Source organism: Meleagris gallopavo, chromosome 1 (assembly GCF_000146605.3).
Source record: "Meleagris gallopavo isolate NT-WF06-2002-E0010 breed Aviagen turkey brand Nicholas breeding stock chromosome 1, Turkey_5.1, whole genome shotgun sequence".
Lineage (NCBI taxonomy): Eukaryota > Metazoa > Chordata > Aves > Galliformes > Phasianidae > Meleagris > Meleagris gallopavo.
This window is the reverse complement of record NC_015011.2, coordinates 174,616,808-174,628,438: the sequence shown is the minus strand read 5'-3', so window position 1 is coordinate 174,628,438 and position 11,631 is coordinate 174,616,808. Positions and strand designations below refer to the sequence as shown.

At 40.4% G+C, this 11,631-nt stretch overlaps 1 protein-coding gene across 1 annotated transcript in view; it reads left to right on the top strand.

Moving 5' to 3' along the window:
• Positions 1 to 9,899: 9,899 nt before the first annotated feature.
• The window catches only part of LOC104917612 (cytoplasmic dynein 2 heavy chain 1-like), a 63,620-nt gene continuing 61,888 nt past the window's right edge, over positions 9,900 to 11,631 (top strand). Inside the window, exon 1 of the mRNA XM_019612082.2 lies at positions 9,900 to 9,923. Within this exon, the coding sequence (XP_019467627.1) occupies positions 9,900 to 9,923 (24 nt within the window). The remainder of the gene's footprint in view (positions 9,924 to 11,631) is intronic.

Sequence of the window (11,631 nt, the reverse complement as noted above, 5' to 3'; positions counted from 1 at the left end):
CATTGTTCCTTGCTTTGTAGAGGAAAACCCATTTAGCAAGAGCTCTTCCTCCTTTGAAACAGCTTGCTTTCAGATGCAGTTGGGTTATCAGCTTAAACATGTTCATCACAGTTAACTGAATTGCAGAGATGCAGCTGAAATCAGAAACGTCCACTGCTGGAGCATTTCTGTGTTAGAAGAGCTCTTCAAGAGACAGAAAGCAGCTGCCTAAGTGAAAAGTGTGCTGCAGAGCTGTATCTATACAAGCTCTTAGTAGTCTTCATAGCACTTGCATGTCTTCTTTCCTTCTTTTAAGTAATTTATTTTTTATGATCTACTTGATGAAACATAGTGGCACGTAAAAGATTTAAAACCAAATGTATCTTTCTGATCAGGGAGCAGATTAGGAGCTTGAATATTTCTTTCTGGTTATGGCATTGGGCAAGAAATTGGACACAAATGCTGAAATCTACCTGGTGGATTACTGGGTAGATGCTCCATTCGAGATTTGCTTCAGGAAGTAGCCCAGGAAAAAAAAAAAAATTTGCACTGCAGCTTTGCACTAAGAAGAACATCAGCTTTGTGCTGCTCGTTGGATCCATCTCAGTGTCAGGGACCAGCAGCAGTTACTGTGACAGCTGGCACAAAAGCAACACGTGTCAGTAAATTGTCTTTATATGGCTCATATTGTCAACAGGCATCAGGAACTGCATAACCTCTAAATGGATATTTGTGAATAGTACTCTGCAATATTTGCTTGTTCCCAGCCTGGACGCAGATGTTATGGACATAATTGTCCATGCTGAAATACTCTCCAGTATTCACAATAATTGGGGCAATCGAAAATATTTCTGCATGGAGCAAAGAGGATTATGCCTTATGGCATGTATGCATAACACATGTTCATATGCTTTTATTAGCTGTCACTCGTGCTTAAGGCCAAATGAGGCATGCCATTTTGCTAATGGACACCTGTCTTGGGAGGGAATTGTTCATTCAGAGCTCATGGATGTGAATAAACATCTTAGACCGGCATCTAGGAATGTAAGGGATGAGTTGATAGTGCACCCAGACAGATGTCAGCTTGTATTACACAGTTGTTCTTGTCTCTGGGACCACTGCAGGCCTGGTGTATTACACACACAGGAGAATTTCGATCTAATGACCTTTATGATAGCTGTCTATTGAAGAATTAATATTACATATATTATGCCAAAGACTTTGGCATGCTTTGCAGTCAGAAACTGAAATACTATTCAAAGATGTCAGTTTAAGGCAAGGAATAAAGAATCCAATTATTAAAAAAAAAAAAAAAAAGTAAAGTCCTATAACAGTCAAGTTTCAGAAAGAGCTGATCAGACTTTCATGGAACACACGCAGATCTCAGTAGTGTCAGAATGATGCAATATAAATAGAATTTGTTCTGGATTTTAGGTTTTTGACTGATGACTAAATGTTAATGGGATGAGCTCATTAATTGTGCATAAACAGATAATTTAACTGGAATTGTTGAAGAAAGAACTTTAAGCCATCAGGATATTTTATTCAGAAAGATCTGTATGCTACAGTATTTTGTTCCAGCCAAATAATATGTGACTGAGAATTTTCTTTTAATTAATACAAGTAAAACTAGTGAACAGGGAAATTAAATTCTTCCAGAAGTAATTTTACAGACATGTGTAGCTTTAAGTTAAAGCCTCAGCTGAGGAAAGAGAAAGCAGAGGAGATCTATTATTGTCCATGCTCTGTGAGAATCTCTATGGAATCCGTATTTACATTTCTATAATAAATTATCTATGTCTAGTTAGCCATGGACCAAGGGGCATGGCTCAGAATAGTCTATGTGAGAGCTGGGCTGGGCTGAGCAGCAAGTGAGGAATCAGAAAGCCTTCAAACCATGCTTGAAACATTCCTACATGGATCATCAGCAGTTCTGTCACAGTTCCTGTTCAATAAATAAATAAATAAATAAATAAATAAAGAAAGAAAGAAAGAAAGAAAGAAAGAAAGAAAGAAAGAAAGAAATCTAGAATTTGAAAAGGAATTATTAGTGCAACCTTTGTATCAGCGTTGCAGCCATTGGCTGTACTTACTCTGCCAGTTTGGATTGCTTCTCATTTCATTCCAAGATCCTGTCAAGCATGATCTGCATACTATATTACTCAGAACATTTCCATGAAGATGGAAAAGATAGATAGGTAAAAGATGTATGTAGTTTGGTAGTGGGACTGGGCTCAAGATTGCTCCGCTTGACCGTATGGGAGGTACTGTACAAAATCTTGGCTTTGGCTTAGGCTGGTCTTCTGAGACTATTCCAGAAAGCCTTTGTTTTCTACACATACTCATGCAGTGCTAGCATTTCACCCCAGTGTTGTGCTGTACAGGAATAAGAATGGCAGGTTGCCCCCAAGGCAGTTCTTTCACTGCTTCATAAAGTAACACAAACTTCTAAAGTGTCTTTTAGGTGCCAACTTGTTTGAAGCTCAAAGAGAAGCTCAAAAGGGTTGAAGTGTGTCTTGTGTTACTTCTGATGAGGGGAAGGATTCCTGGTGGCTAGGGAGAGCCACCTCAGGACATAGGCAGTGAGAGGTTCACAGCTTTGAGCTGTGCTGCTTGAGATGAAATAAGGACCATTCTTCTGGAAATCTGCCCTGATGAGGTAAAGCACATGACAATGGGATTCACTCAGTGCCATGGATGTGTGGCACATAGTGCAGTGTGATACACGTGGAGCACCTCCCAGATGCACTGCAAGATGACACAGTCCCTCTTTGATAACAGCGTAGACACAAACCACCCTGTACCACTTGGTCCCAAATACAGAACCCTGGAAGTAAATCACAGTAACAGTACAGAAGGAGCCATCTGCATCCCCGTCCATCCTTACATTGTCATTTAAGAGGGATTCTGAGCCTCTTCTCAAGCCTGACTATCCACTCCGCTTTCCCATGCTTCCCAGGACGGTGTCAGGAGATCTCCAGAGATCCTACATGGAGAAGTTGAACACAGCCCAGATCATTAGGTATTAACACAGCCTAGATCATTAGGGTATCTGATCTGCACTGAGCATGCCACAGTGAACCCTTCCTGGGCTCTTCTTAAACGTAGTGTGGATGAGCTTTAAGCCTGACCTATGCAATGCAAAATGAGCATATGTGCAGAGAACATATGGACCTAACAAGTGTAAAGTCACAATTTGGCCCAAGGATCATCTAGTGATGTACTATCTAGGGATGGTAAAAAGATACTGCCCAGGAGTTATCAGGAGTAAGAATTCATCTTGTGCATCTCTTCTTATTAGTGGACAGGACTATCCATGTGCTATGCTGTTCAATAAAAGCACTCGCACTGAGATGCTAGCATGAATATGTACTTCACAGTTGACCTACATTCCTAACTCAGCTGAGGTTTCCAAACAGCTAGCAGCTTGGGTTATGGGTCATCAACAGAGAAGGGGAGGAATGGGGCAGAACGCTGTTACTAAAGATGAACTACTAAGAAAAGCAGTGTAGCAGGAAGTTGTGCAAAAGGAGAATCACATGAGCCATCCCAAGGGGTCCATCCATACAGGAGGGTCATAACTTCTATTTGCTTCCACTTAGAACTGCCCCTGGCTAGTTCATCCATCATCTTAGCCTGTAGATTACTCTGTGACAATATTCAAGCCTAGTTTTTTTTTTTTTACAATTACAGAATCATAAATCATACAGGTTGCAAGATAACACAAGCAGGAGATAGTCTTATCTCACATAAAATGAAGGAGTTGGGGGTTCTTGTTTCTTTCTAGTAGCTATGTCTGTTTATATCTGGTAACTATACTTTATTTATTATTATTATTATTATTAGTTCTTAATTTTTATTCAGACATTAGTCATCTAATAGACCATAAGGATTCAGGTCTGATGTTGGCATCATTATTTCAGTATTATTCTATATTTAAGAAAAAAAATAGTGAAATAATTTCTTCATTTCACCACTGCTAAAGTTCAGACTTTGTTAAATAAAAAGCACAGTAATCTAAATACATCTGAAGTCATCACTTTTGAGATGGTAAATATTCTGTTTTAATTCTATATTGGCTTTTATCTCAAAAGGTGCAATAAACTGTACGACATTTCTGTTCAGACACAAATGTATTGACAGCATCAATTTAGGAGGAATGACACAAGCTATTTGAGAACTGGTCATTCCCACAAGCTAATAGGAGGGGTGTAGCAGAAAAATTGACCAACATCAGTTTTCCTCTTGAATTTCCTGTCAGATGGAGTCATCTTAGGGCTTTCTGGTCATTAAGTTAAAGGGTGGGTTATGGACCATGTCAGCCTTGCTAAGTTGATGGATCGGTTGATATTACTAATTGTTACTGGATGGGGATAGAGAAGATCAAATCTTCCAGAATTTCTTAGTTCATGCTTTTTTCATATAACATGTTTGGTTTGTTCCTTTTCATGTCTTTCAGGCTGTTGAACTGTGAAGCAGCACATCCAGAAATTACAGCAGTGAGTTCAGAAATACTCATAATTATCAGCAGCAAAAAGGAAAGTTGGCCTTGCTGCTATGTGTGAGGGGCAGGGTAGTTAAGCAGCACCTGTAGGAAACCACAATACCTAAGAAGCAAGTGCTGCTCACCTTTGCTTCCAGGGGTTAAGACCTTGGAGAAGCATGCCTGTGGCCTCTATTCTGCATAGAGACATCATTTGTGTTTTAAATAGCCTTTGTGTGGGAAGCAAACATTATTCTGAGAGGAGGAAACTGATCAGAGGAAAAGCAAGGAAAAATTAAAGGAAAGGGAGAGAGAACACCGCTCAGCTCCATTTCCACAAGGATAACATTCCCAAAGGACATTGTTCCTAGAAATGCAGTATTGTTCATGTGAGGGCCCCTGTTAGGTCCCTATTAGTGGCAGTATTTCCCAGGGCAGACAGTCCATCAGTGCCCTGTCCACTGCCTTTTCCTCCTGTCCAAGTCCAGCAGTCTTGCTCCAGCCCCAGTTCCTCACCTTTGAGACACAGTTCTCCATGGTGGCACATGCTCTTGGAACAACCCACTGTTTTGGGGGGAAATAGCTCAACTTTATGTTTATTTTTTTTCCAAGACAAAGTCAGGAACACCTCAGCGCCTCCCAAACTTTATTTGTTCAGATGTTTCCCACATTACTAGCTGTGGTCTTCCTCTTGACCAGTACTCATGCTTCTGCCTTGTTTTTGCCTCATCTGCTCAATATCCACATCTAAATCGATTGATGGTATTATTTATCCCTTAATATTGATCCAAAAGGAGCCATTAGCAGACTGAGTCCATTACACTGTCCATCACACATGTCCTTTACTTGGGAGGAATTATGTAAACAAGTTTGTCTTTACTTTGCCTCATTCACCCACTCATACACACAGTCTGATGTAGATGCATTATTTAAAATTAATTCCCAATGAAGTGGTGTAGTAATTTTTTTTAATGAAAAATGTGATTTAGAAGTATTTTCTAATAAGACAGACTGAATGTTGTTATAGTTCATAATTTATGCCATGTATCTTTTAAACAAAAGATTTTTTTCCTAAAACTTTCTTATTATTGACACGTTGAAAATTTATCTCAGCTCTTCATTTCGCTTTATCCAAGAAAGATCATGAGGAGCACTTTATTTCAAAAGGGTGCATGCCTGAGGACATTTTGTCTTACATAACTATTATAAGACTTTTCAGGGTCTGAATCTTTCTTCGACAGAGTAGACAAAATGTTGGAGGCCTCAGCAGGTGTAAAATTATGAGGCAGTCTATGCAAATGAGTCATTCATGTGCACTATAGCATTGTTCTTGCTGTGTTAGAAAAAAAATGTATGTATGTAATATTTGTAAAGTGAATCTTCCTTCTGCATCAGCAGATTGCGTGTAAGTTATTAGTATCAGAAAACTGTGCTCTACTAAGAAACTCATTTAATACTTTCACGCAAACTCAGCAGTCCTGCAGGTGACTTATGCTATTTGTTTTCATGAAGATCTCTTGAAGGTAGAATAGTCATGCTCTGAACTTTTTTTTCTTCTGAAAGGATGTTCTCAAATGTAAATGGTTTGTATCAGTCTGTTCAAATTCTTACGTGCATTCATCTTCTTTGCTAAGAACCATAAACATGAAAAACTATGGATGCCAAAGTCCAATTGTATTAACTGTCTTCAGCTCTTGAATCCATGACTAAGATTCCTGGTTCACTTAGATGGCTGAATGAGAGCTTGAAATGTTCCTGTTGCTGGAGGCTATGCCTGAAATGGGCCTATTGTCTGCCACTTCTGGCAGAACTTCAGGGAACTGTCTCTCTTAGCAGAAAAAATACCTACACATTTCAAGAGGCCTGAAAGACAGTGAAACAGCAAGCAGGGTGTCTCTGGGGTCTTCAGCACCTCTCAATTTCTCCCAAATCATTTCCAAGGAATGCTTAACCTCAATCCTCCTGTAGGCCTTACTAAGGAAAATAAAGATGGGTGGTAACCAATACAACTTCGCCAAGGGTAAATCAAACCTGACAAACTTGGTGGCTTTTTATGGTGGAGTTACAGTGTCAGTGGATGAAGGAAGAGCAACTGACATCATCTGCCTGGATTTGTGCAAAGCATTTTACACTGTCATATGGTTCTGGTAAATTTGAGAAAAATGGATTTGATGGATGGACGACATTCTGAATAAGGAATTGGCTGGATGGCCACAGTGAGAGAGCTGTGATCAATGTTTCAGTGTCCAAATGGAGACCAGGGATGAGTGGCATTGCTTAGGAATCAGTGTTGGGACAAATTCTATTTAATGTCTTTGTAGGTGATATGGACAGTGGGGTCAAGTCCACCCTCAGCAAGTTTGCAGATGACACCAAGCTGAGTGGTGCAGTTGACAGTCTAGAGAAAAGAGATGCCATCCAGAAGGACCTGGACAGGCTTGAGAAGTCGGCCCATGACAGTCTGGTGAAGTTCAACAAGGCCAAGTGCAAGATCTGAGTAAGAGCAATCTGAAGCACAGACACAGATTAGGCAGAGAATGGCTTGAGAGCAGTCCTGAGGAAAAGGATTTGGGGGTGTCACTTGATGAAAGACTCAACGTGAACCAGCAATGTGTGCTTGCAGCCCAGAAGGCCAACTTTATCCAGGGCTGCATCAAGAGAAGCGTGACCAGCAGGGCGAGGGAGGTGATATCGCAGTCTCTCTCAAGTACTGGGTTTTAACATCCATTCTGCAAGGGCCTTTTAATAATGCTTAAAATGCTGACAAGACACACAAAGATCTAGCTTAACAGAGATCTGCTGGTAAGACTATCTATTTTTCTTTCTTTAATTATCACATAAATCTGTCGAAACTTAACTTAAAAAAATTCAGCTTATTGTTGAAAGTGAAATGCCAGCAATCAGAACTGTGTGATGTTAATTTACTTTCAGAAACCAGAATGATATCAGAGTTTCTTAATCAAGAATACTTACACAGATTTTGAATGCCTATCTATAGCAGTATAGAGAAAGGTATAATTTCTAATAAACACCAAGTAGTTGGGGCCTGGCTCTTTTCAGAGATGCTCAACGACAGAACAAGGAGTAATGGACACAAACTGGAGCATATGAAGTTCTCATGAACATCAGAAAAGAATTTTTACTGTGAAGGAGACAGAGCACTGGAACAGGCTGCCCAGAGAAGTTGTGGAGTCCTCTCTGGAGATATTCAAGGCCTTCCTGGACGCTTTCCTACTATAGGGAACCTGCTTGAGCAGGGGGTGGACTTTATTATCTCCAGATAATCCCTTCCAATCCCTATAATTCTGTGATTCTCACCCTTTACTCTGCTCTTGCGAGACCCCGCCTGGAGTACTGTGTCCAGTTCCGAGACCCCCAACACAAGAAGGAATGGAGCTGTTGGAGTGGCTCCAGAGTAGAACCACAAAGACGATCAGAGGGTTGGAGCTATGGGGACAGGCTGAGAGAGCTGGGACCCTTCACACTGCTGTGGGGGCAACTTATAGTGGCTTTCCATACCTGAAGGGTATAGGAAAGCCAAGGAGGGACTTCTTTTTATAAGGGCATGCAGCTACAGGACAAGGAAAAATGGCTTTAAACTAGAAGAGAGTAGATTTAGATTTTAGATATTAGGAAGAAATTCTTTACTGTGAGGGTGGTGAGACACTGGATTGCCCAGTAAGGCCGTGGATGCCCTGTCCCTGGAAGCGATCAAAGCCAGGCTGGATGGTACTTTGAGCAATCTGGTCTAGAGGGAGGTGTCCCTGCCTATAGCAGAAGGCTTGCAACTAGATGATCTTAAAGGTCCCTTCCAACCCAAACCATTATATGATTCTGTGAAATAATTTCCAAATTCTGATATTCTTTTTCTTTTTTATTTCTTTATTTTTCTAACTGTTCTTCTAAGTCTTCCTCTTGATAGACTTTGTGTACCAAAAGTGGAAAAACAGAGCAGTGTTCATTTTGCTACATAACTACAGTGTGTAGTCAGTGTTAGGCTTTCAGCTGTGGCCTGTACTATGCAGCAAATCACACTATCTAATCAGTTCTGTCTCTTGTGACCTCTAAACTATACAAAAATTATGACAATTAATTTAAAATTCATTTCAGCAATTAAGTTAAGGCGATTGCTTCTTATAATATCTGTTCGGCCCATAAATCTCTGTCTTCTGTGGGCAATGGGCACACCATAAAGCGTCACAGAGTTACAACAAACCTTACCCAAGCCAGTGTTTAAATTGCAGAGGACAAGTAAATCATGCTTGTCGGGTGTCAGATCTTAGGTTCAGAAATACAGCATATAGAAAAAATGTTGCTGCATTATGCAGGGGTTTTTCTAGTATGGTAAAATAAAATCTGAATATTTCTAACAGCCAAATATTTTACCCTCTATATTATTAACTACTGTACAAAAAACCAACTACATGAAATACAGATTTGCTATTTCACTTAGACAGTATTGTTCCAAAGGAAAATAATTACATTAGCATTTTCCCCACCTCTACTCTCAATGAAATTCAGTGTCTGTTAGTCACAGATTAAACCAGCATTATCTCCCAGCTCCATGGTTTCCCTGGTTCCACTGAACAACAATCGCAGTACTGCTATGCTGTAAAATAGCCATTTTTTTCCCCTCAAAGTACAAATATGCTCCCAGAAGTTTAAAATCAGGTGTAGTTAACCTTTGTGCACTTCAATATTTCAAATGCCCACCTTTCACTTTTCCTGTAAATGTTCTCTAAGTAAAAATTACTTTCTTTTCATATCATCTTGATTGTTCATTTCATTGGGAAAAAACATGCTGATCATCACCTGAGAGCTACTACTTTCAGTGCTGAGTGGCTCATAGTAGTTTTTCAGGAAAGTGAATTTGCTCAAATATATCTTAGGAAAAGAAAAGAGAAGTACAATGAGAAATTGTGTTCATGGGGTAGTACTGGACGTACAGAAATAAAGCTCAGTCATTTACTGTTACATCACAGCCTGCAGTAGAATCTTAGCACCATTCTACTAAGAAACTCCAGTAGGCAGTAAGGTATTGGCACGGGGTATGTAGGCAGGTGCTGGCTGCTCAGTCCCAGCCTAAACACTCTCAGGATGCCGGAGAATAAAACTGGCAATGCCCATGTTCAGCACTCGATGCTAGACCAGCATGACTTCCCACTCCTTACTAGCAGTGACTACCAAAGATCTTGTGAGGTCTTCAGATGACGTCACCATATTCAAAGCATTGTACTTTCCCAGTAATTTCTTGGTCAGTAGGCTGCAGGGCAGGCCTGCTATTCAGAGTGACTTGGATAGTGTGGATAAATGGTCCGCGGGAACATAATGAAGATCAAAAAGGAGGAATGTCAAGTCTTGCACCTGGAGAGGAATAAGGAAGGCTGAAGATTGCCTAGAAGAACTGGAGACACGTGGACATACCAGAGAGAGTCCGATGAGGGCTGTGAAGATGGTGAAGGTATTGGAACATCTGTTGTTCATGGAGAGGCTGTGAGAGCTGGGACTGTTCAGGCTAAGAAGGCTCAGGGAGATCTTATTGATGTCTACAACTACCTGACCAGAGGATGCACAGTAACCAGCTGTATTCTGGGCTGCATAAAAAGAAGCATGGCAAGCAGGCTGGGGGAGGTGATCCTGTCCCTCTACTCTGTGCTGATGAGACTTCCCCTGGAATACTGTGTCCAGATGTGAAGTCCTCAATACAGGAGAGACACGGACCTGTTGAAACATGTGCAGAGGAGGCCACAAAAATGATCCAAGGGATGGAACACCTCTCCTACGAGGACAGGTTGAGAGAGCTGGGGCTGATCAGGCAGGAGAAGGGAAGGTGCTGGGGAGACCTCAGAGCAGCCTTTCAGCATCTAAAGGGGAGTTATAAGAAGATTTTTCAAATTGATGAACCTCTTTTATAATGCCAGGAGGTTGAGTGATATAACTCAAATCAATCAATATATTTAGCAGTATGATCCCTAGAAAGATGTCTTTGGTCTAACAATGTAAGCAACATAAACCAGGAAAAAGTAGTATTTATAAATCATTCTTAGATTCACAGCATTGACAAGGAACAAACTTCATTGGACCCATCTTGTAATTTGTACCAATGCTCTGTCTATGAAAGACAGTAGTTATATAAAGAGATATATTGCATCAGTGGCCTTTGACACGCTCTCTTTTGTTGAAGAGTCCTAAGGATGTCTACTTGAGTAGAATATAATTACGTTTTGCTTTTAATTTTCATGCTGCACTCAGCCTTTCAAGAAGTCATACATGTCTTCTTAGTCATAGCCTCACAATAGAGTCTCTGTTCGGTGGTGAGTGGTATGATACATACTTGGGAAGGTGCTGACAATAATCAATACGATTTCCTCTAGGACCTTCTGCCTTCTCACGGGTCTTGACAAACCTCTGTCCCTTTCTGTGCTGGTTGTGAAAATACCGTGTTTGTCTTACCACTGGGATGTGCCTTTGAGACATTTTGTATCTTCTGGAGAAGGGAAATGCACAGGCACTGAATATTTTTGCCATCTTGCTGAAGGACTCCAGGCTATCATCACCTATTTCCAGGTTTTTTAATCCATTCACCAATTTAAACCTTTGGTGTATTATAAATTATTATACCTAAACACCATGAGCCTTTTTGATAAATACCAGCTTGAAAATAACCTTTATCCCTGCTGTATGTGGTCAGCATGCTCTTATACTAAGTATACCAGACTGCAGTGCTAGCCAATCTTTCATGCAGCCGATTCAATTCTCCATAGCCTATTAATTTCAGATTTTCATTTTGTTTTCACATTATAAGATAGTACAGAAAAGCTGCCCATATCAGATTTTCAAGAGGGAATTTAATCAAATCACTCTGTGTTTTGCATCCAATGCCACAGTCAGGATGCTTTAGCGCTGCTGTGACTCAGGATAAAGACTGATGTCTACAAAATACTCCCATCATGCTAATGGCAAAAGGGTTGCTTGTGTAACCAGAGGAAAACTAACTGCTGAGAGACATGAAGGGAATTTAAAGTGACAAAACCTTCTTTGAAAATACTGAGGACAAATATGAATCTAAGATGTTTTGTGTGATTTTTGATTTTAAAGGAAAAGGGCTCTTTCTTTTTTTCCTTCCTTCCTTCCTTCCTTTCTCTCTCTCTCTCTCTCTCTCGTCTCGT